Genomic DNA, 25,667 nt, shown 5'->3' with positions numbered 1-25,667 from the left:
TGCCTTAAGTTTTAGCTTTCATGTTTTCCAGATTCTGTGCTGCCTAGGGGCATTGGTTTTGAGCCTCATATTAAGTGTTAGTAAGCTCTCTTCACAGAGTAGATAGACAAAACAAATCCTTTTCCAGATGGAGACCACGGACAATGAGTACAACTTTCAGGCCCAAAACCATAAAAGGTAGACTGAAAAGAGAAAACAAGAAGAAGGATGGGAGTTCATAATCTGAAGCTGTAATTGGACAATTAAACCCAATATGCAAATGGACCAAAACTTATGAAAGTGTGAGACCTCATGACCAGTCATCCATTTTGTGACCATTTTGGGTCCACCTTGGGTGTAGCTCTGGTCAGGCTCTTGTCCTGCCCAATGTGTACCTTAAAGGCCTTTTAATAAATACCTACTTTATTCTTTTAGCTCTGTCTAGTCTCTGTTCCAGGTCAGCCTTCTCACGGCATCACAATTTTCTCAGAAATCCCTGCAGCTGTTCCATGACAGCAGCTGAACCCTGTAGAAAACCCAGGGAACTGGCAGCTTGAACCAATGAGGGCCAAGCCTTTTGCTTTAGCCACTACCAGTGCAGTCATTGTGGTGATTGATAGGCCACTGTGGAACAGCTTTGTCCTGATAGACATGCTTTGGGAGCCAGGAGCAAGCATTTAAGCTCTGCAGGCAGTGAAAGAAAAAGTGCTATGCACCTGTGTGCCAAGAGCTCCAGAACAGCTTTTTGCTTTAAAAAATCTCAGTTTCTGTCTTCTACAAATGCGGTGACTTTCTCCTTTGCAGCTTCAGAGACTGTAACCTTGAAGAACTCTCCAGTTCTCTGTGCTCATGGCTTCTAGCCCCAGACTGTGCTTCCAGGACAGAACAGAAACCACTGGTTTTGGCTATGGCTGGGCCCCATGGTGCTTCATGTCAGCCCCATTTCAGTTTGTTATTCTCTTTTGACCCTGTTGATTTTTTTTTTTTCCTTCCTGCAGATACAAGACAGTATCCAGTGTTTGTGGGTCACAAACCAGGACGGAACACCACACAGAGGCACCGGCTGGATATCCAGCTTGTCATGGTCATGAACAGGACCCTCTACGTTGCTGCTAGGTCAGTAGCCTCCTGCTTCACCACTGCTCTCTTATTGCTTTAAAAGGAGGAAGGAGAAGACAAGGAATATTCTGAGTTCTTCTCTGATGGACACGTTATTTTTAGGATTGTCTTGCACTCAGAAAGAACTTTGCAGCCTGTCAGTAAGACATACTAAAAACCTTGCTAGATGATCATCTAAAGTTTTGTTACACCTGTGCTTTAGGACTACATGCCTGTGCCTTCCTCTGAGACCTGCAAGAGGGAAGTTGCCAGAAAAATAATTTAATTCCATGGAGTAGCAATTCCATCCTCATTGTTTTATTACACTATAATGAGCACAAATAATGAGCACAAATTTTAGCGAATAATTCTTCTGTGCACAGATGTATTTTTTGATAAGAGTTATTAGAATGTAATTTTGCTGATTAGGCGTTTTTTTGGTATCTTAGGACACAAAAAAAGAACCAAAGGTGCTACCTCATGGTTAATTGAATTTAGTGTCTTGACTTTTTTGGAGAGCTATATTGTGCAGACATGAGGATGTCTTTTTATAAAAATTGCACATAGAACCACCCCTTCAGTTTGCTTAGCTCAGCTTGCACTAACTGCCCCAGTGGGGCTACACCCATTATACAGCTGCCAACCTGGCAGAGATCTGATATTAACACTTCATCTCCCTACCTGTTGTTAGCAAATAAGATTAATGATCTTAGAGTGGGAATTATGTGAGAGATGCAGAATGAGTGCAAGATGGGTCCAGATTAGCAAGGGTGGGTAGTCCAGTTTTGGAGCTCTTGGACCCATATCCTATTTGGGACCTCCCTGCAAGCTGCCTCTCAAGTAATAGCTTGTTTCCTTCCTGTTTTCTGGTCCTCCACTGGATAAAATACGCACCTTTCTGCATGTGCTACGTAAAACCAGGCTGTTGCTGCAGATGGGAGAAGTGGTGGGTGGGATAGCCAAGAGTGAAGGGGAACAGCTGCTCTACAGGCAGCCTCTCACCACCAGCCCAGTCTGCAAAGCCCTTGGCAGCCTCTGGGAGCTGCCTGGCTTTCTTCTCAAACAGCCACTCCCTATCTCCTGGGTGGTCTGATGTGTCCTGTGGGGTAAAGCTGTCTGTGGATCTCCATGCAGATCCACGTAATTGGTAATTGCATTGCACCATCACAGTCACTGCGTGACATTTCCAGAGTCATGTCCCTGGCTGCTGGAAGAACACACCTGTTCCCTGATGCAGCCATTGCAGCTGCTCTGGCTAATTGCAGCTTCCTTGGACTTCTTGCATACCCCACACTGCAGGGGTCTGGGTGGCAGAGCTCAGGGCTCTCACAGCAAGTTCTGGCATCAAGTCCAGGCAGAGAGCAAGTATCCTAAGGTATCCTTCCACAAGAGCTGTGGTGGCAGTGGTCATAGGGCGCAAGGAGAGGTCAGCCCTGTGGCAAGTGGCAAAGCCTTGTGCTTTGGCTGAGTTCCAAGACTGGTATTTTTGCTGTGTTTAGTGGGATAATGAATGGGGCAAGGCAGAGGGTTGAATAGGTTTGAAAGGTGGCCAGATTTCCTCCTTTTCATGTCTGAGCTCCCTTTGCTTTCCTAATTTGTTTTCCTTGAAATTAGGAAATTATTTGCAGTGAGATGGTGGTAAATCCTCTTTGCAGATTTTGCTTTGCTGTTTTCATAATTTGTTCCCAGGCTGAGACTGACACAGTTAGACTGTCTCAGTGCCCAAGCTATTGACATTACAGCAGGAAAACCTGGAGAAGAGTTTTGGGATATGAAACCACTGTGTGCACAAATTATATGAAGAATGCTAATATTTGGGGCAAAATATGTACTACCATGTGAATGTGCATTCTTCCTTATTTGTATAACACAACTTGCTACAATAAGAGTGCTTATATAGTCCTAGGATCTTTTGACCTACAAAAAAGAATAAAGACCTGGTCTGTTTTGTACTTACGCAGGCATGAAAAAAATCTTCTCACACTTTTTTTCCTTCAGTAACTCAAAACTTCTTTGACATATTCTTTCCCTCCTCCATGTTACTGAATAAAGTCCCTCCTGGGCTGACAAGACTATGTATGTGATACAAGTTGTAATTCAAAGGTAATTTTTATCTGTAACAAACTTCAGAAAATGAGTCATCCTTCAGTATCTAGTGTGAATGAAAGTTTGTAATTCAAATTCTGCATTTTCTTCAAAGGCAGTAGTAAATCTAGAGATTGGAAGCAAATTTGTACACAAGCAAACGTGTTTGCCAAAGAGTTTTGTAACAAGATTCATTGAAAACTGTAGCTAAATAAAACTTTGGGCTATTATATGAGATATTGTTTTAATGCTTTTTTAATACATTGAAATACAGCAAGCCTAAGTTTATGTTTCACCTTATCTGAAAAACAATCCAAACAAATGGTTAAATAGAGTTCTTATTTTTATTAGGGCTGTTGTTTTTAGGTTGGGGGTGTTTTGGTTGCTTGTTTTGGAAAAAACAGTGTTGAGTTTTGCAAACAGTTTCAGCGCACCAGAAAGGCTAACTCAGATTTGAGAACTGCTTACATTTTATTATTGAGCAACTGGCATAGAACAAAATTTCTGTCAGTCTGCTATTTATTTTGTCATATGGGATACATGACTCCTGTATTAGCTATTACCAAATAAAGTTTTGTGTCACTTCACAAAGGCATTATTTCATGTTATCAGGCAGAAATACACAGCCAATATAAATCAGAATAACTCAGCCAAAGGCCATAAAGCTTTACTGTCTGACTATCTGGCTTGCAGTCCTCAAAGAACTGGTTCTGTCATCTTTTTTCTCATGGGAAGGGTACTCCCTCGCCATCTCTCTCTCACTCGCCCATACCAAGGCCCACACACCCTTTTCTAAGTTTTCTGTGTCTCCTCCTCCCATTGTTTCATGCAGTGGCAGCTTTTGTTCACATTATCTGCTACCCCTCCTGTTTTGTGAACAAAACAGGCATGGAGCAGGCATGGGATGGCTCCCTCCTCATTTTCATTTATGTTTTTCCAAACCGTGCTCCGAGTGCCAAGGGTCGTGCACAGCCAGTGGCATTATTTAAATTCCCTTCCTCGACAAGATTATGCCATTGCAACAAAACTCTGTTCTGCTGACTGGAGGTGGGAAAAACGGAAGCTCTAGGATTAAGTAAATTTGTGTTAGAATAACTTAATTAGCAGTAAACTGTACACATACCACAGCTAGTAGATAGTAGGAGTTGGGCAGCAGTGGGAAAAGGAGGATGAGGACAATCCCACGTTTTCTGTGATTAGGGAGCCCTCCCCCAAATCTGACAGCTCTTTCACTCTCTACTGACACTGTCGGCAACTGTGTTTCTTCTGTGGCATGAGAAAATTATATGTAATTTTCCTGATGCTAACCTTCTTTCCAGTAATCCCGTAACTTAGCATCTGAATTTTATTTGAACTGTTCCTTGAACCAGAAAGTAAGTCCTCTAAAGACTGCTTTATTGAGAGTGGAACTGAACAACTCAACTCTTTCTGAGTACCACTGCTGTATTTTCTAACTGTCTTGTTGAAAATGAAAAAATTGTAACCTCTGGAAAGTGAGGCTGATGAGTAAAATCAAGAGCTGTGCTGGAAGAAGGGTTTTGAGGTCCACCTGCACCTCATTTGGAATTCAAGAGATTTCCCCCCCGCACTTTTGTATAGCAGGAGTGACAGCAATAGAGAGTAATGCACATAAAAAGGGAAGCATGATGTAATCTGAGGCTGATATCGTGCTAATAGGTAATTTTGTTCCAGAACCAACCCTGACCACTGCTCTGTCACTGAAGTCAGACAAATAATAAGTTGAAGTAATAAACCAATCTTGGAAGTAAATAGCAGCTCTGGTTTTAGAGTCTGGAGGAGAAGAAAACACATCAACTCCTTGATTTGGCATCCTACAAAGCAAACAGCCTCAAGCGCCATAGGAGACAAAGTTTTAAAAGCCAGTTCCCTACCAAAATGCTGCCTCTTCTCTCCACGTGGGAGAAATGTTGTTTATTTCTCTTGTAGCAGTATTCTGTGTTTGCCTTATTTAAAGAGACTAGCACTATTTCCCCAAAACCCAATGAAAATGAAGCTAACCTTAACAGCAGGAATTTCTAAAATGGAAAGAGCCTGTATTTTGCTTTCAGCAGACTCCTCCAATGCTGTAGGTGATACCAGCTGCGCAGCTTTCTGCATGTTGAAAAAAATCCAATTTTATTTCAAGGAAAAATGAGATCTCAGTCCCAATTTGATGTGCTGGCCACTACAGCATTGTGGGTTGGTGGGTTTTTCAACTTTTGGGTTCTATACAGAGCTGTCCCTGTTCTCAGTTTACATGGAAGAGAATGTCTAAAAATATCTCTTTACCTGAGTAGCTGTGTCTGTTTCCTCTTTCTAAGAAGAGATTGGTGGCGAACTGTAGAGAGGGACAGGATCTCAGGAAAACAGGAAAGTAAAAGCAAGGAAAAAAGTGTGAAATTTTTTCAGAGAAATATTTTACAGTTTAGTTTGGCCAGCAGTGTGTGTAGAGAAGAATGATTTCTTAGAATAGTTTTGTGTCTGTCAGCCTTTTGTCTACCATATTGTCAGTCAAATTATAACAGCTAAGGTTAGACATATATGGAAAAGGGAAAAGGAAAGAGGGAGGAGAGGGGTGGGGTGGGGTGGAGGGGAGAGGAGAGGAGAGGAGAGGAGAGGAGAGGAGAGGAGAGGAGAGGAGAGGAGAGGAGAGGAGAGGAGAGGAGAGGAGAGGAGAGGAGAGGAGAGGAGAGGAGAGGAGAGGAGAGGAGAGGAGAGGAGAGGAGAGGAGAGGAGAGGAGAGGAGAGGAGAGGAGAGGAGAGGAGAGGAGAGGAGAGGAGAGGAGAGGAGAGGAGAGGAGAGGAGAGGAGAGGAGAGGAGAGGAGAGGAGAGGAGAGGCTAAATGTGGCACAGTGACTTCTAGCCCACGAATCTGGCAAAGGATGCCTACAAGCTATTGCAGCTGATTTCAAGATACAGAAAAATATCTGCATGCTAGATTGTGGCATCTGCTGTAGAACTGATAGAGCAGAAATCACTTGAGATTCATCTACTTTCCCAAATCTCATTTATTCAAATAAGTGCTTTTGGGAAAGAATCTTACTTGGAACTTTTGTAGCACTTTTTTTTTTTTTTTTTTTTTTTTTTTTTTTTTTTTTCCTCCCTCTCAGTGGGTAGACAAACAGTTTATATGTGAAAATGCTTTTGTGGGAGGAGCAGGAGATGCTGCCATTAATGTTTCCTGGTAAGACCTCTGGTGTTTGTTGTTTTGGTTTTTTTTTTAATGGATTATGGAATACCTTGTGATAGAAAGCTCTATTCTAGAAAATGAATGGTCTGACTACTCCATTTGACTTTGTATTCATTTGCTTTTCTTTACAGAGACCATATTTATACTGTTGATATGGACACATCACATACAGAAGAAATTTATTTTAGCAAAGTAAGTAGCTTTTATCATCACCCAGAAACCAAGGACACTAGAACAAGCTTCAAATAAATAGGATGATGACATTGTTTTAAAGAACTTGCCAGCATGGCTGTAAAACAGTAATAAGCAAGTAAGATGGCATTGCTAATCATATTTGGGGAGAGCTGGAATAGCAATTGTGTCTTCTGTGGATTTCTGATAGGTGATTTAGCTGGGCTGATAAGCAATCTGTACTGAAATACAGTGAGGTCCCTGATGGAACATCTGTCAAACATCTATTCATTTATATGCAGCAGTTTTCTATAACGGCTATACTATCCCAATTAAGTCTATTGAAACTTTCATCCTAAGAAGCAAGTTGCATATTTTCACATGCACAATTTTTTTTTCACTCATGCCGGAACTGACTAAATAAGATCTTACTATAACATCACTTTGTAGATGTATTCACATTATCTCCATGGAAAGTTGCATTCAAAAGATGAAAAGCTTTATCTGCATTACTACATTGCGTATTAACATGAATATACTGAAAATAATCTCCCTTCAGCTCCTTTGCCTTGCATTCATACTGTGTAACATGTTAAACACAGCTTTGGTCCAACAGAACAGCATACAAATTTGGGCACTGGATGAATTCCACTGGAGGAGGGGACAGTGCTTTATTATAACAATGAATGGTGCTAAATATGAACATTTTTACTCATTAAAGAGTGAGGGCACAAGCTTATAACGGAAATGAATATTCATGGTTAGTCTTTCAGTGTGGACCCCTCCATGAATGCACAGTGCCTCAGTTTACTAATCAGGAGCACTGTCAGAACTGTCATGTCAATGGTGTTTAAGGTGATGCCATCTTAGGCTATGTGATTTTAAACAAAGTTTTATTGTAATTAATAAGACTTCCACATCTGACCATTTTTGAAGCTCAAAAAAAAAAATCTTCTGGAAGAAAAGTGTTAGCAGATAAAGTCAGCCATGTCTTCTCTTGGAGCTTGTTAGCTGAATTGAAGTGGTAAGAATTACCTGATTTTTATTTCTTTCCAGATCTAAAATGTTGTCTTTCAGAATGCATCTTTCATTTAGAATCCAGTGTGGGTTCATAGTCCATAAATGGCAATTCTGATTTGTAAAGCAATATCAATTAAAAGAACATCAAAGTACTTGTAAGAAAAGTGTAGATTTTTCAAAGTTGGTCTATTTTTGAATTCTGTTAGTTTAAACTTTAAAGACAGAGGTACGGGTTTCCAGTCTGTGGAACTGGAGGCAAAACCGAACTTAAATGAACGCTCCACGTCACTAAACCTTCATTGTTGTGGTGAATTAATCATGGAGAAGGAGTGCAGAAAACTTTCAATAAATGTATGTTCAAAAGTTAGTCTCCCCTAAGGGACTTCTACTTCTGAAATCAAAAGTAAAAAAGCTCTGAGTTCTAATTGATTTCTTTCTTTATTCTTGCAGAAATTGACATGGAAATCTAGACAAGCTGACGTAGACACATGCAGAATGAAGGGAAAACATAAGGTAGGCAATTTTCATTTCTTCTGCAACTGCCACTTTAGTTTTCTTTAATTTAGTTGCATCAGTGTTATCTCAGGCTGCTGTCTGTGATGTGGAATGGACTGTGCCATTCACTTCTTACCAGTAATTGCTTTTTCTATCAACTTACTGAAGGCTTTAATTAGCAAAAATAGTTCGCTTTGAATGTGATAAAATATTACAACAGAAACCACTGCAACATCCTGAAATACTTAAGGCACTGAGCAGGTCACAATGCTGAGTATACTAATTTTGCTTACCACTGCTTCAAAAGCTGAGTGCTGCTGTCCATCCCCCTGTGGGAATTTACTGAGAAGTTCAGGTAAAGCATCAGAAAACAGGAATGTGGGGTTGTAGAAGGACTGTTTCTCACACCTGTTTCACCCTCCTGTAACTGATGACTGGCACAAGTAGCAATCATAATTAGATGCAGGCTTTTTGATTCTTTACATCTCTTTCCCCTTCTAGTTACAGAAGCTTCATGCCAGTACAATGTAGTGATGATGTCACTGCCTGACAGCAGCACAGGTGACAAGATCAGATTTTTTTGCTCTTCAGGAAAGCAGTTTTCAAACAAAATTCACCTTTGTCAACAACAGCAAACTAGGAGCTATAATATGAATGCTGTATCTTCAGTTCTTTGTAATTTTTAAACCACTAGAATATAAATTAATTACAGTTTGCTCATTGTCAGTTAAACATAGTCAAAATAAGGCCAGAGTATCACAGTGGGTACCAGCCAATTTAATTTTAAACCTGACAATGAAATATCACTGCTTAAAATTAAAAACAGATACTCAAAATGCAGTAGTTGAAATAATTTTAATTATTTTTCTTCAGGATGAATGTCATAACTTTATTAAGGTTCTCCTAAAAAGAAATGAGGATACACTGTTTATCTGTGGAACAAATGCATTCAACCCTTCTTGCAGAAACTACAAGGTATGTAATATGTTTGTGGAATTTCACTTATGCCTTGTCTTTTGGTTGGATTTATTGTGACTATGTTGGCAGCAGCATGAGGTTGTCATTCAGCTGTGCACCTTTCAACTCTGAAACATTTGTCCTGACTTGTTTTGCTGCTACTGAGTTCAGTGTTGATTTGATTTCTGAGAAAACCTCAGACTGAATACCTAGTTGTTTGCAACTCCTGCACATCAAGTGTATTGCCACTTTGCATTGCCCTCCATAGATATAGAGTTCTTCAGATCCCTGCTTGGGGATGTAGCCACACCTCAGAAAGTTCCTCAGCTTGCCACTGACACTCACATCAAGTCACAGACTAATATTGGAGGTTACTTCTGAGTAGCATGTTTTAAAATTCCTGTTGTACTGTTCTCAGTCACATACCAGTTTTCAAGAAGTTTGAGGGCATAGCAAGCAAAACCCAAGTTTCCTGTGAGCCCCCCAGATAGGGACACTGTGGAGATCCTACAACATTATGTGGTGTGGAAGCAATGGAACAGCAAATCTCCACAAGGAAGAGTACAGCAGCACAGTGATGTATTTCTCACTTGCTGGAGTTCTGCAAAACCAAAACGTTATCTAGAGCAGCGTAGAAACTCTGCTGGTACATGCATACTTAACAATAGTGGCCTGAAGCCAATTTATTCCTTTGGCATACTGTATCCCAGTAGTTTTCATTCCAATAGGACCCATTTATTGAAATATTTCCCATTTTCTTAGGCTTTCACGGTTATATTCTGATATAACTCCCAACAGTGGATGTCTCTGGAGCAGCTTTGAAATTAATTTATTTAGGCATTTCACATCCGGACTCTGCTTTTCTAGGCACTGTTATGTCCCACAGGTCATTTCTCATCTTTTCTTCTGGAGAAATAAAATTCAGTTTTGCTAACACTGCTCCTGACAAAATCACAACTGTCATTCAGGTTTTGGGTTCACAGTTAGTGTAAAAAAGCAGAATAAAAACATTAACATCCAGGAAAACTACTTCCCTAGTGGTATTCACTGTGACTGCTGCTTTTCCTTGGTTTTTGTGCAATGATGCTTTACCTCATTTAGCCACTATAATGGCTGCAGTTTAGAAAACACCGGGGGGAAGTGCAGGGTGGTATTTCCTTCCAGTCTGTGGAGGAAGAACCAAATTTGAGTCAGAATACAAGGCTATGTCATGGTAACTGTGAGGTACAGTTGGCTGCTCTGTTAGCAACTGTTTCTTTTATTCTTTCTTTCCTTGCCTCCTCCTAGTATGAAATGAAGCTTCTTGATCTCAGGGCTGTATTTAGTCTTCTAGTACAGTTTGTAATTTTTTATCTCTGAATGCCATTAATGAGGCTAACAAATCTCAGCCAGTGTCCTTGTGGGGAAGTTATCTTTTAGATACAATTACAGATTTCTTTGGCATCCTGATGTGAGGCACATAAATGGCCTCCTCACCCTTACTCCGAGAGTTTTCATCCCCCCTGATGCAGGGCCGGGTAGTGATCCCACTGTCAGTCTTCAGAAGGCCTCTGTAACACCTGCCCTGGCTTTTCCTCCATGTATTCCTTCATTATACAGAAAGAGAACTGAACATGTGCCAAACAGAAAGCAGGGCTGTCCCTCAAGCATGCCATGGTTGTGAGGATGAGCCCAGGGTGTGGAATTTGGTGCAGGAATAGTTTCTCAGCACTCTAACTATTTTCTTCTCACTATTACATGAAATGCTTTTCAGCCTTTGAGTAAACACAACTAACTCCCCTCAGAGTGAATTTTGACAGGGAGGACACATGACAGAAAACAAATGATCAGAAATCATCCACTGAAGGACTTGAAAGCTGTAACATACAAATTAAAAGTTGGTTTAAGTTGATGGTGCTGTATGGCTTATTTCTCATGCTCTGTGAATCTTTACTGTATGTGATCTATACAGTATGAGCTGGACAAGTTACCTGAATATGCTACAAAGGTTCTTATTCCCAAAATACAGTAATATAAGCATCTTAAAGAGGTAAGAGTTGTACGAGTCTCCCTTAGTTCACCAAGCATTCTTGAACTTCATGTAAAGTCAATCTGTATATTTGTGTCATTATCAGTGCCCAGGATGAATATATTTCCCATGAGTTGCATATAAGCCTTAGAATTTACAATTCCTGCACAGATTAATTCTTGCCTGATGGTAAGAGGATTCTCTGTGACACAGACTCAACTGGTACAGTAAAACCTGAAGAGCATCTTTCTGAATATGCAAATCAAGGAAGAGAGCACCACTGTTGAGACTAGAGCAGAAGGAACTCTGGACTTGGAGGAGAAAAATGCACACAGAGATAATTGTCCTAGTGTTGTTTCTTCTGAATGCTGTGGTTTGCAGTCTTTTCTGTGCATAAGAGCACTTTTGTTGGGTCACTGTTGAGGATAAATTTTGGAGCCTTGCCAGAACCATAGACCACATAGCCTGCTTCAGTTCAAAATGAAACTTGTGTGCAGATAAAATATAGACTGAAGACTCTTGTAAAATGTGTCAGACTTTTGTAGAATGTGTAACTAAATGATTAGCTCCAAAAGAATGCCTGGCTTACCGGACATACATTTTTCAGACTTATTTTATTTTATACCATGATTTTTGTGAAGTTTCTACTCCATAGTCAGGAGAAGAGTTTGAGAAAGGGCTTTGTCCTCTGTCCAGAAAAGAAGAAACACTGTCGCACTGTCGTAAGCCTCATCCTGGATAAGAAGTTTTGTTTCTTTGTTTCTCTATCTGAGGGGCTCCCTTTGATTTTTCAGATGGACACCTTGGACTATCTGGAAGAGGAATTCAGTGGAATGGCCAGGTGCCCCTATGATGCAAAGCATGCCAACGTTGCGTTGTTTGCAGGTAAAATGACGGAGATAAACTTTTTACTTTCTGTCCTGCAGCCCAGCCTTGGGGATAACACTGTGCCTCATGCTTGAGCCCTGAATGCCTAAATCTAAAAGGTGTCAAAAGGAGTGAACAATGACTGAAAAAAGAGGGCATAAGGAAATCCCTAGCAAAAAAAAAAAAAAAAAAAAAAATCCTTCCCTTCTGTGGAATTAAGTTCACTGTCATCAACACTGCATGAACCCTCAGTTTCCTGGATCAATATTTCAGTATTTCTGGTATTCTTGATAATATGGCCAGTCTGAGGAACCATTTCTGGCTGCATCCAGCTTCTGTGAACATCAAACATTCACTTGACCTCTGTGAAGTCAAGGCTTGTGTAAGCTTTAATAAGGATTAAGCAGGATATGGTCTTTAATAACTCTAAGCCTAAGCTAACATTCATAATAAAAGGAAGTTAGGGAAAATGCTGTGGCATGCCCTTTTCTAGATCTAGAAGGAAAGGGCATTTTTTTTTTTTTAAGCTGAAAACATCTTAATATGGTCTTACCAGCTGCTGTAGACAAAAGAAGTGTATTGGTTAGTGGTAATTTATGCTGCATGCAGCAGAATAGTGTTAACTTTGATTTCTACTACAGTAGATAGAAAAAGTGAGATCTTATAAATGGGGTTAATTTTGGCTGCTGATGTGCATATTTTTGTATATCTCTTTAGGAATTCCTGATTAAATTATTTCTTTATTGAATTTCTCTTAGTGTGAACCCTGCTGATCTTTTCTTAGATCTGGCTGTTAGATGGGTGTTGAAAATAGTAAAGACATCTTCCATAATAATGTGAGTCTTGTTCAGCAGGTGGGATGCTATAAAACAGATCCTGGGTGCTCACATGGAAATAACTAAGCTATTCCTCTGAAGATTTAAGAATGTGCAAGCATTTCAGCCATTCTCAAACGAGTCTATAGCCAAAGGGCTCTATTTAGCCTCCATGTTTGAGGTATCATCACCTGCCTCACAAAGGAGAAATTTTATAACCTTTTTTTTTTTTTTTTTTTTTTTTTACTCTTTATAGTGCAAATAAATGGGACCTTTTGTTTCAAGAATAGTGATGATGATAGTGGTAGTATGTGATTTCTTAATTACAGTCACAGGCAGGACTGTACAGTAGAAATTCTCTAACTGCAGCGAGTAATTCATAAAGCATGGAAAGAGAGAAACTCCTTCAGAAAACTATTTTTCCCATGTATCTCAGACTCCCTATCCTTAGTGCAGTCTGAATGACCTTTCAGAAGGGTCTTTCTCAGTGTATTGGCCAAGAGTTTATGACCAGCCTATTGTAAACATTCACTTTGAATGCAGATGGAGTTCAGAAAGATGACTCCAGATTTGTCACTGAAGAAATCCTTGCATTATTTGAAAATAAAGAGAATATTTATAGAAATGATCATACTTCTTCATGGTGATTCAGAATAAATTTGATACAATTGAAATAAATATTTGTAGAATATGTCCCATAAATCTGCTAGCTTCAGAAAAATCACTGTTATATATGTCTTGTGTATTGATATATTGAGACCCATGCTAACTGTTCAGAGTCGAATGACAAGCAGTTTCAGAAGAGTTTAGGGCACTAATCCAGGTCATCTGAGTTTGTTGGATGCACTTACATGAACAAGGATCTTCTTGCCTGTAGCCATTACAGTTGATATGTGCAAATTGTAGCTGGTCACAGGAACATGGCAGGAATGAAAGTGCGTGGTTGTATTAACATGAGTTCAGACGTCCATATCTGAACAACTGAGCTTTTTATTCTATTTTAGATTTGGTGGGGGGAGGGCATGACATGTTGTAATTACTTTTTCTGTTTTGCTAAGAAAAAAATGATCATTCTTAAGTAGCCAAATAAGGACAAGAATTGTTTGAGTCAGAAAAAAAGAAGGACTTCCTTGTCTTGGGGTGGAACTTCATGAGTTTTAATTTATGACCATTGCCCCTCACACTGTCACAGGGCACCACTAAAAAGTCTAGCAACATCCTCTTGGCAACCACCTTTGAGATAATTGTATGCATTAATGAGAGTCCCTCTCAGTCTTAGATTAAATGTTATCTGAAAGTATAAGGAGGAGAGCTTGACCAACAGAAGCCTCTCTGCATTCTCCTGGGAATGTCCTCAGTCCTGGTGCCTTCAACGCACCAACATTATCTCCTTCAAAGGAGATGAAGACAATTCTGATTTTTATGCAGACACAATAGAGACACAATTTCGTAGGCTCATGCTGCACCAATGCTTGTGCTTCTAGCAGACATCATGTTCTGAGATCTATCTCACACACGAAAACAGTCCTGTGTAGTTACCATGACTTGCAAACAGAATAGACATCAAATAAAATTTTAAAATGCTGCTGAAGCTTGTGCTTTTATGTCCATACAGTTTTGTATGTTTTGGTTGTCCTTGGTGTGCTATTTTGTAGGCCCTTTCTTATCACTTGTCCTCCATTCTTTAGGAGAGAGGAATGCATAATTCATATGGGAAATGTCTAAAATGCATGCTAGAAAAGAAATATTGGTGGGCAATCTTCCTCTATTTCTTTTCATTCCTGTTTTGGCAGGGCTCCCAGCATGCTATTTAATTTTTTGTTAGTGATGTTTGGCAGAGCAGAAGTGCTCTCAAGGAGACAAATTTTCATGTCAATTAGCTGACAGTCTTCAAGCCCTGTCTGGTTTGTGCTCCCAGTTAAAACTAGCAGTTCTGTTATATTTGATTTGCTGACATACTTAGGCAGAATTTCTGAGCATTGAACTAGTGACTTGTGACTGGATAGGGTAGTTCAGTATGACATTCCTAAATTGAAAAAGAAGGATTATTCCATAAGGTTATTTTCTTCCACAGCATCCCTCTGAAATTACCATTTTGCAAAGTGGTGACTTGCTTGTTCAGTACTGTTCCATTTACCTAGCTGGATTTTTTCCTTCCTTCAGTGTTCCTAGGGAGACCGCAATGGTTTTGTTTCCCCTTCTCATCTGACTGATAAGAGAAGAAGCAGCTGTATTATTTCTAATGCTCCTCCCCCCTTGTTTCTTCTTTCCTTCCTCCCCAGAGGGAAAGCTGTATTCTGCCACAGTGACCGACTTCCTTGCAATAGATGCAGTCATATACCGGAGCCTTGGAGACAGCCCAACTCTGCGGACAGTTAAACATGACTCCAAGTGGCTGAAAGGTAGATAAGCAAGGCAAAAAAAGCAGCATCTCTGATGAGAGAATTTGGTTTCTGACAGACCTCTTTGTCATTTCATTTCACCAATGCTTTCTGGCAGAAAGAAGGACGTAGATTTTATCTCTTGCTTACTCTGATCTGTTTATCTCTTTCTCTCTTCTCCTGACCCCAAGTTACTGGATTTGACAGAAGCTGTGAGCTGGGTAGATCAGAATATGTGTTCCAGTGAGCTTTCCAAGCTGAAATCCACCAGTTTACATCTGTTGGATGGAAAATTTGGAGCTTGCCCAGGGCTCTGTGTGCTTGGGCTGTGTTTGAAAATATTCCTGCCACAGCACTGTTAGGTAACAATCAAGGCTTTATGAAGTATAGAAGGTTTGTCCTGTAATGTTAAGATTCATTAGTGAAACTAAAATTATGGAAATATTGCACAAAACCTTTCTGTTACAGTTCTTAAGGATTGTACTGCTGCCGTTGAATTAGGCAATTTTTGTGCTCTAAATGCCCTCATTGTTAAGGATGGTGCTGTTTAGCTTCATGAGGGTGTTAAGAATTGTTAGCATTTGGAGTGATTTTGACAGAAAGCAAAGCCATAGTTTCAAGTCTTTTTCTGCATGCAGGAATGTTTTGCCAGGTGACAACTTTAGCTGTCCCATTTTGCTTGCTGCTACAGACACATGTGGGCAGAAAGAGTTACGTGGTTTGTTTTTCCCTCAACTCACAGCCTGCATGCCATAAAGAGCACTGCTTGGACCCCTCAGGCATACAGTTATAAATGCCTGTTTACCTTTCCTCTTACTCTGTGCAGGGCAGATGTATTAGTTGCAGAGGCTTAACTACTCTGCAGTGATGCTGCACAGACTTGTTCCCAGCTCTCCCGTCCCCAGACAGTGATTCTTCTGCAGCAGTGATTCGTTTGTTCTGAAAACTGATCAAGTTTGTCAAACACAGACATTTCATCTCTGAATGTTAAGTGTGAATGTATTTGGCTTCTCTTTGCATTCTCATTGTACACTCTTTGCATTCATATCCTGTACATGGTGCCTAAAACAGGTGTCTTGGGTTGCTGTTTTTTTCTAGAACCGTACTTTGTTCAGGCAGTTGACTATGGCAATTACATATACTTCTTCTTCCGGGAAATAGCAGTGGAGTACAACAGCATGGGAAAGGTAAGGGCAAAAACATTGCCTTGAATGACTTTGTCAGATTCAGGAGGAGGAAAACTTATGCTATTCCTGGACCAATGCTATTATGAGTGACCTTGAAATGAGAACCATAAATCATGATGACAAGGTCAGCATTTTGAGAAGATTCCTATTGCTCAAGCCAAAAGGTTGGCTGGAGTGAAACATTGCACTGTCTTGAAAGGAAAACATGTGGTTTCTTACAGTGATGGTGTATGCTAGAGCCTCTTTTCTGAAATTATAAAAAGCACAAGACTAATGTAGTTAGTTCAACATAGTAGATAATTATTAAAAATGGATTCCAAAGAAGGAAGAAATTTTTCTGTAAGAAATATGAATTAGAGTGCTGAGTAAACAGGGGTAGGAATTTTGTGCTCTGCCATTCTGCAAAGAATAATTAAACACTTTCTGTGTTTTTTGCTAATTTCACAGTAACTTTCTGAGTAAGCAGTCAGAAAAGCTGACCAAGGTCGAAAAGGTGGAGAGCAGGAATTAAAGCGAGGCAAGATTTGCATTGTTTTTAAGTGCTGAAAACACACGAATCAGAGCAGCAGTGTGGGTTGCAGGGATTGTGATTATGAAATGTGCTTTTGTTTGGGGAAATAGAAAGCTAAGCAGTCTGTATGGAAATGAGTTTTATATGGGTTGAGAACAGATCTCCTGAAGGATTTATGGCTGTATACTAAATGCCACATTCTTATCTTTCATGACACACTGTTCCAAAGCTTAATTTTTCTCTGTTTCTTGTTTGTCATAGATTATAGAAAAGTGGTGTTAAATTAAGCACCTTGCTGTGTTATTCCAAATGTTTTTAAAGCATATTCCAACAAAGTCTCTAAGTCAAGCAAACATTTAATTTTTCCGTTATTTTTGCTCTATTCCTTCCAGGTAGTTTTCCCAAGGGTGGCCCAGGTTTGCAAAAATGACATGGGAGGATCTCAGAGAGTGCTGGAAAAACAGTGGACTTCCTTTCTCAAGGCTCGGTTGAACTGCTCAGTTCCTGGTGACTCACACTTCTACTTTAACATTCTGCAGGCAGTTACAGATGTTATCCATTTCAATGGCCGGGATGTTGTTTTAGCAACATTCTCCACTCCATATAATAGGTAATAGCCACAATATCCTCTTACCTTCTATTTTCTCCATGTTTTGCTTTCCTCTGGAGTTCCTTTTTACTTTATGCAAGCACAAGAAGTGATTGCTCATACTATGTAATTATTATGTACCCTGTGCTTACCGATAGTTTGTGCTTAATTTTTAGGGACTCTGGTATTGCTTACTTCATACCTGATGACTTAGGGTGGCTTTCAGTCATTTATTGTCTGGACACATTCCTCAGACATACTTTTCTTTACATGGAAATAGTTCACACCAGCCACTGAGAAGTGTTGCGGCATGTAACTTGCAGAATACTATTCCAAAGAGAAAATACAGCATTTTTTTTCCTTGCAAAGAAAAGACTGTGTCTGTCCTGTTTATAACTAAACCTCCAAGAACCATGTTATCTCCTTCTCTTTGTTTTATGAGTCCCTGGTGATTCTTGCATTGATCCTTGACCCCGCATTGACCCTGCTGCCCCCTGACTCTCCTGGGAAAACCAAGGTCTGGCTGGCTGGGTAGGAAGGTCCCCAGAAAATCTATTTCATTCTTTGCATGTTTATCCAAAAGCATCCGTTCATCTGTAGAGATTTTATTACTGTTACACATAATAGCATGTTTCTCTTAGTTATTAGAAGAGTAACTGTATCTAATTATTGAGAACTCCCAGAGAAGTTAAAAAAAAAAAGTAGCTTTCTAATTAAAAAATAAATCGCAGCTTCACAGAGTAACGTTTGAACTGAAAGAGGAATTTTATTGATGAAATTCATTTAGTTTTGCCATACCATTGCCACCCCTTGTCAAAGCCTGACCTCAGTGAGGTCATTCACAGAACTGACTTCAAATGAGAGTAAGCCTGGGCCTGTAATGTATAATCAGTGCTTTTGACATCAAAACAATAGGAACTGCAATGGAATAATTATGCCACCAATAGGGAATACAAGCTTAAATTAAGACGATCCCTTTTCATGCAATCTGGCTTAATAAAAACAGGTGAACAAATAGAGATTCAACATCACAAAATAGATTGTATCTTGCAATTATCTCAAAAGTGAGATTATCTTCCCACTCTGCTAGTATTTCCTGTGCTGTGTAATGAATAATTCTTTTCCTTAAGTCTTGCATTTTAAAATCTCAGTACTTGGTGTAAAAAGCAAAATGCTATTTTACAGGCCTTAGGTTTTGCCAGACATGAAAGATGACTGGAAGACATACATTCTTGGAGACAGCTTATTAGCAGACCTGGCAGCCAGGAGGGCCACCATGTCCTGCAGGGCATCAGGGACTGCATCACCAGCCAGGGAAGGGAGGGGGTTGTCCTGCTCTGCTTTGGGGTGGCCTCAGCTCAAGTACTGGGGGCAATTTTGGGTGCCACAATATTAGAAGGATATAAAGGTATTAGAGACTATCCAAAGGAGAGCTACAGTGATGGTGAAGGACTTGAGGGGACGCTGTATGAGGAGTGAATGAGGCCCACTTGGCTTGTTCAGCCTGAAGAAGAGGAGACTGAGGGAAGACCTCACAGCAGTTCAGAGCTTCCTCGTGACGTGAAAAGGAGGGGCAAGCACCAATCTCTGCTCTCTAGTGACCTGTAAGAGGACTCAAGGAAGCTGAGTCATAGAGGTTTACGTTGGATATTAGAAAAAATACGTTCTTCACCCAGAGGGTGGTTGGGCACTGGAACAGGCTCCCCAGGGAAGTGGTCACAGATTACCAACACTGACTAACATCAAGGACCATCTGGACAATGCTCTCAGAAATGTGGTGTGACAGTTGGGGTGTCCTGTGCAGGAGGAGTTGGACTTCAATGATCCTTGTGAGTCACTTCCAGTTCAGGATATTCTGTGATTCTGTAGTTCTATGAAACCTACTGCTGGCATAAACACATCACTCACTCCTCCTCCACTAAAAAAAAAAAAATTGTGACAAATACCTTTGGTCTCTAAAACAAAGTTTCCTTCTAGACTGAAGTGGAAGAGTTTCCTCTGTCAAATCAGAGGTCACTCAGGTAGAAGTTAGCATTGAGTTGTAGTCCAGTAGTTCAGAGATGGCTTGGAACCTCTTGGCTGTGACCCAGAGTGCTCCATTCTTACCACTGCATCATGCTACAGACCTGCAATCTGCCACCTCCAGAGTAAAAGATGCTGCAGTCCTTTCAGCACAGCAATGCCTCCATCCACATGTAGTTGTGTGTTGAGCATGGGTCTCAGCACTTGTAGTTGTGTGTAACACACCTCAAGATTTTATGGTTGGTTTTTTGTTTGTTTGTTTGTTTGTTTGTTTGTTTTTCTTTAGAACTTAATTCAGCAATGTGCAAAATATTCTATCTGGAGTGGGTCTTGAGCTGTCTTTTAGGATGAGGTCCTCTGTGTGGCCAAATATACCCTTGACCATCTCTTACATTAACATACATGGCGGCCTCCATTTAAAACTCCTGCTGTGTAGTATCACATTAATATAGAGCTTTGAAGTTTCCTTCCATATAAAAAGACAAATACGTGGAGATCAAAGTAAGACTACTGTTGTTTTTCTTCAGTAAAAAGCATTTTGAAAATTTTTACTATTCAAAATGGGGGTTTTTTCCATCCATTTATGTATCGTCAGGAGTTTAGCTTCATCCTCTGTAAGAGTATTAAAGTTCCTACATATTTTTTTTAATGTATAATAACCTACTAGCTAAGAGCAGGATTGAAAGCCTCAGCCAGCTGGGTTCATGCTATTTACCTAATAAAATCAATGGTGGAAGTCAGACACAAATACAGTAGTTCATGTACAAAAAAAAAGAAAGGAGGATAAATGAATATTTCATGCTTCCAAGTGACTGATCATGGTAAACCCGTAAGCCTTTCAGAAAGTATGTAAGTATGAATATAACTACGCTTGGACAATGCTGTGGTGCAGTTGCATGCAAGTATTCAAAAAGTTGAAATTTGCAATGCTATGATCTTAAAATAATATCAAATTTGCTTCTATTAGCTCTTTACATTTCATTGAGTAGAGCAAACTCCAGAACATAGTTAACTCCTTTTTGTTGGGAACACTTTGTGGATATGATGCTGTGGGAGCATGAATGAATTACATGTAAAAGCCAGGTAAATGGCATATTGCAGCACGCTTCCAGTTTGATTAGGACCAACTTCTGAACTGTCTGCAATGTGTTTTTTGAGGCATGGCAGGGACTACAAGAGTTGATACTGAGAGATGTTATGACTTAGAAGACCTTAAATTTCCAAATAATGGGTTCTGAATGAGACTGGCCATTACTCCTCGTGTATTGCCAGTGATAGCCAGAGTTTCACTGATTCTTTCCCTTCAAGATTATTGCAAATACTTCTTTCTGTAGAGTCTTTGAAATAAATTCTCTTGGCAGCTGATTGGTATTCAGGCTTTTCCAAGGGGCTGGCTTTTCCTGTCAGTACCAGATTCAGAGTTCAAGATTGAGTAGCCTGGGACAGGAAGACTTCTAGAAAGCATATTTTTTGCTCAAGGTTTTATGCATAATGGCAGGATGAGTAACAGTTTCTGGGAAATGTCACTTTGCAGCATCCCTGGCTCTGCAGTCTGTGCTTATGACATGCTTGACATTGCCAATGTATTTACTGGGAGATTCAAAGAACAAAAGTCTCCAGACTCCACATGGACACCAGTTCCTGATGAACGAGTGCCCAAGCCCAGGTATGTTTCATGTATTGTTCTGTTCCTTCATGCAGGCTACAGAGGCTTTTTGATAATTTGAACAGCCTTGTAAGGTGCAGATACAATTATACAAGTTGCAACAGTAAAGTAGAAGTTGAGTTGAATTTGGATCTAAACTATGCAATCGAGATTTTTCCACTTAAGTAAGATTATGTAATATATATCAGGCCAGCATCAGATCCACTTGGTCAGAATAATCACTTAGGAGTAGTGTGAGTTACACAATTTTTGCAAATTGGTTCAGTAATGGATATATCTCATTACAAAGCCTGCACCACTTCTGCAGTTTGCTCTTCTATGATTAACATGCAGTTTAAGTGCCACAGTGGATGATTCGTGGAAAGTAAAAAAGAACATTCTACCAAACTGGAGATTGAGTTTACCTCATTCCTCCCATGATTTGTTTTCCCCATTTCCGCATGTTTGCACGCATCTCCTCTACTACATTCTTCATACTTCTTACAAGTACCAATTCATACAAGTTGCTGTTGACAGACACTTGTTAACTCATTTACACCAATGGCATTTTGCTCTGAGATATTGACGTGCATATAGATAAATCAAATTCATTTATCTAACTTAAGCTTTACCACTTTATTACATGTTTTAAATTGCTTGTGATATCTTAAATAGTTTCAAAAGAAAAAAATATCTGAAGTAATCTGGGCAGTGTAGAACACCACAATACAGGAAGAATACAAAGCTGTTGGGAGCATCTAAAGGAGAGCTACAAATACGGTGAAGAGCTTAGAGGGAAAACCATGTGAGGAGCAACTGAGACCACTTGGCCTGCCTGGAGAAGAGGAGATTGAGGGGAGACTTCATCACAATCTACAACTTCCTCGTGAGGGGAAGAGGAGGGGCAGACACTGATCTCTTCTCTGTGGTGACCAGTGACAGGGCCTAAGGGAATAGCCTGAAGTTGTGTCAGAGGAGGTTTAGGTTGGACATTAGGAAAAGGTTCTTCACCCAGGAATGTGGCAGGGCACTGGAGCAGGCTCCCCAGGGAAGTGGTCACAGCAAGTGTTACAGAGCTCCAGAAGCTTTTGGACAACACTCTCATGGCACATGGTGTGATTCTTGGAGTGTCCTGTGTGGAGCCAGCTGGACTTCAGTGATCCTTGTTAGTTGGTTCCAGCTCAGGAAACTCTATGAGTCTGTGAAGCTCCATGGTGGACACTGAGCTTCTGCCAAATCCAAATTTGGCCCATCATGTTTTGGATTTGCCAAGTGTAGTATTACTTTGCTGTCTTTATTCTGAAATTGTCAGTCAAGAGAAGAGCCTGGAGGTGACTGGAAAATTGGTAAATTCTGTATCTGTTTTCAGTCTGAGCCTTAGTAATGCAGTTTCTAGCAGTGTTGCAAGATTTTCTTCTCTATTATGCAGTGTTTCAAACAACTTATTGTCACAATGGTCTGCCTTGGGAGGCAGACCATTGAGGTGCAAGGCTTCATGATGGCTCCAAGGTTATTTGTTTGGACATTACTGAGATATATTGGCAGGGAAGGGGAAAAGAAGGAGGAGACATCTCTTTCAGTGGGAAAGAAGAAGAGAAAGTTGAATTGTAACTTTGGGATGAGCAATATCAGGCTAACAGTTATGATGAAGATGGGACAATATTGCTCTTTCTAAACCTGAAGGAGATAATGTGAAGTGAATTGTGAACAGTGTTTCACATAACATTTGGCAATCAATCTGCTTAATAGAAATAATTGTTACTTCTAGCTCATGTTGAAGTACATGACAGGCACCTTTGATATATGGTCATTTATATCTGGCTGTCTCAGTATGATGCAGAAACATTACTGCCCCTATTGATCCTAACATTTCTCAGAAATCTACCAAAGCCCTTCAGGGTGTCACTTCCTTGTTTGGCCAGACAGCAGGGTTTGCTCAGATTTATGCTTGACTAAACCAGTTTTGAGATTAAAACCGGATTAATCCAATCATGTTATTAGGATTTAGGAGTAAATAGGCCTCCAGATCAGATACACACCAGAGTGCCAGAAGGTGCAGGCTGCTCCATTGAGTTCTCTGGGAATGTTGCCTCATGGGTCAATGCCCCTGCAAGGACCCAGGAAACCAGAGAGATTTCTCCTTCTCTCCACCTGTTGCTAGCTCTACATGCAATTACAACACAACTAAAGTATTTTGGATATGAAGAGGCAAGAGGCATTGTCTGCGTGTAATGTTCCTTGCTCAGCTCTTGTGGGACCAGACTTGTTGACACAGCTAGTTCCTTCGAGCCCTATGCTACCTTCCCACACCAGATTTATTTACCTAATGTTTAAGTATTTATCTAAATCTGAGCAACACAGATGATAGGACCAGTCCTGTATTTTGTTCAAGTTGGCATTAGTCTTGATGTCAATGCCTTTACCCAGATCAGATGTAGCAGAGTGGATGAAAATTGGATGATGCAATGTGTTTATGGGTGAATGGTCCATCTTTTGTCTTCCCATCTTACACTGGCTCAAAGGTTTGAAGAATCATAATGCTATAGAAAATGGGATCAAATGAGCCTTTCATTGAAGAAAATGACTTACACAATATTAACAAGCAAAACATTTTGCTGTTTCTTTGAGAGATGGTCTGTCCAGGCAAGAAGATTGCACTACCTCTTAGGAGCAGGTAGATTTTTGAAATAGTGTGAGCAGATTTACATTTAAGTTGCCGAAGAATGACAGATAATTTTTCAGTGAAAATTCTCAATGAGCTACCATTCTTGAATAATCTCATCCAAATTGAACAACGGGTAAAACCAGTGTTTACATGGATGCTATTCAGTTTGTCTTCTCCAATAGTCTGTTTTCTATCAGATGTAACTAAAAGTGGTATTCTTTCATACCTGTTAAAAAAATTAACTTCCTTCTGTATTATAAGGACTGCCTTTTTCCAGGAGAGAGCTGTCAACTAGGCAAATTACAGATCAGAAAACACACCTGTGCCATTAGGAAGCATCAAGTCAAATGCACACATACTGTGATTACATTTTATATGAATGGATTAATTACAAACTCTGTGTTTAGCACTCCTGATGAAGAAATGACTTTGTGCTCGTAAGTGACACATTATGTCCTTTTGAATGGAGAGCAGAGAGAGATTTTAGGCTTCCCTTGAGGGGCTGAACAAGTACACCACACTTCTCGATCCTCCTCTAAGTTAAACTCCTGTAAAGCACATCAGATTTCAGTGGGAGCTTCATCACAAAAGGAAGCTTGCCCTCAATGTTCAACAAGTTTTCTGGCTTTACTCTCTTCTTTTATATAGGCCTGGTTGCTGTGCTGGCTCTACATCATTAGAAAAATATGTAACATCTAATGAATTCCCAGATGATACTCTGAACTTCATCAAAACACATCCCCTGATGGACGAGGCTGTACCTTCCATTGTCAACAGACCCTGGTTCCTGAGAACAATGGTCAGGTATGTACACTGTGTGAACTCCTGCCTACATCGTAGCTGTCGAGTTGTGCTAAGAGCCTTGCTTCAAATATCCCCAATTCCGCCAGTGTCCTCAGTGTCCTGGGCATGAATCCAGCTAGGAATGGTGGCAGAGCTGAGCAGATGCTGTGGAACTCCCAGAGCAGCTTTCAAGACAGGAAAGACCTCCGTCTTTTCCAACCATCTTGTGCTTAAACCAGATGTTGTAGGAAATGCTGTGCAGGGAAGGTTCACTCACCTTTTGTCTTGTGGGTCAATGTTTGAGATGGCTCTGTAAAAACATCAGACAAGGATCAGCAGACAACTCAGGAATATGTGCACAGGATACAAAAATGTCTGCCAGGATATGTTCACAGGATATGTAGATGTCTGTCAGGTTATGTACTGGTAAACTTTAATGTTTGCAGAAGTGTATAGGCAGAAATAATTGCATAATCTGCATCCTTTCTATAGCAACAAGAAAAAAAATAATAACAGTTTTGAATAAAGACTCATAAATCAGCAAGTGTTAAATACACCATCCTCTTCCTATCAAAATACATTCCCACTCTCTGCTGTGGTCATTATACTACTTATCTACCCTCCAGCAGTGAACAGAATAATGTGACTAACTTTTGCCACACTTTCCTCTCCTCCTCTGAACAAAGGCAGAGTATTGTGTTGGACACAGCTGTGAAAGGGTCTGACCTAGTTACAGTAAAGCATTTTCTGTCAGGTTTTTCTGTTAGGTTCTGTACTTCCAACCAAAGACGAGAGCAGCAAGCACCACAGAGTGCTTCCCTTTGATAGGCAGTACCATCTAACTGGTACCAAACCACCAGTATACTTGTTTTCAATAAATTGTGTCATTCCAAGATTTGATATCACCTCAGCGCTGAACTTGCTTGGTGGCAGTGGTGTGATTATTTTTAGTGAGGTAAAATGGTGTCTCACTATTGCACTGATAGAGGTTTTCATGTCTAAAAACATTGAATCTAGTTCAGATGCTTTTAATGTGACAAAGCTTGAAATTTTAAAAATAGTTCACTCTCCTGATTCTCTATCCCTGTCTGAAGAAATCAGCAGGCTTTTGAAAAGATAATTCCTAAATGCCCTCAGACTCCTAGCACCCCTTCAGCTTTCTGAACTTCTAGACACTTCTGAACTTCTGGACACTTCT

At 40.2% G+C, this 25,667-nt stretch overlaps 1 protein-coding gene across 4 annotated transcripts in view; it reads left to right on the top strand.

Moving 5' to 3' along the window:
* The window catches only part of SEMA6A (semaphorin 6A), a 122,558-nt gene that overhangs the window by 55,563 nt on the left and 41,328 nt on the right, over window positions 1-25,667 (top strand). For all 4 annotated transcript variants that reach the window (XM_066181356.1, XM_066181354.1, XM_066181355.1 and 1 more), the window contains exons 3-12: window positions 978-1,095; window positions 6,485-6,545; window positions 7,995-8,057; window positions 8,913-9,014; window positions 11,799-11,889; window positions 14,969-15,088; window positions 16,166-16,254; window positions 17,158-17,375; window positions 20,911-21,042; window positions 24,335-24,490. In XM_066181356.1, the coding sequence (XP_066037453.1) occupies window positions 978-1,095; window positions 6,485-6,545; window positions 7,995-8,057; window positions 8,913-9,014; window positions 11,799-11,889; window positions 14,969-15,088; window positions 16,166-16,254; window positions 17,158-17,375; window positions 20,911-21,042; window positions 24,335-24,490 (1,150 nt within the window). The remainder of the gene's footprint in view (window positions 1-977; window positions 1,096-6,484; window positions 6,546-7,994; window positions 8,058-8,912; window positions 9,015-11,798; window positions 11,890-14,968; window positions 15,089-16,165; window positions 16,255-17,157; window positions 17,376-20,910; window positions 21,043-24,334; window positions 24,491-25,667) is intronic.

This window comes from Chamaea fasciata, unplaced genomic scaffold, assembly GCF_029207755.1.
Source record: "Chamaea fasciata isolate MVZ Bird 193981 ecotype frontalis unplaced genomic scaffold, bChaFas1.0.hap1 SCAF_4, whole genome shotgun sequence".
NCBI classification, from domain to species: Eukaryota; Metazoa; Chordata; class Aves; order Passeriformes; family Sylviidae; genus Chamaea; species Chamaea fasciata.
This window is presented reverse-complemented; position numbering and strand designations above follow the sequence as displayed.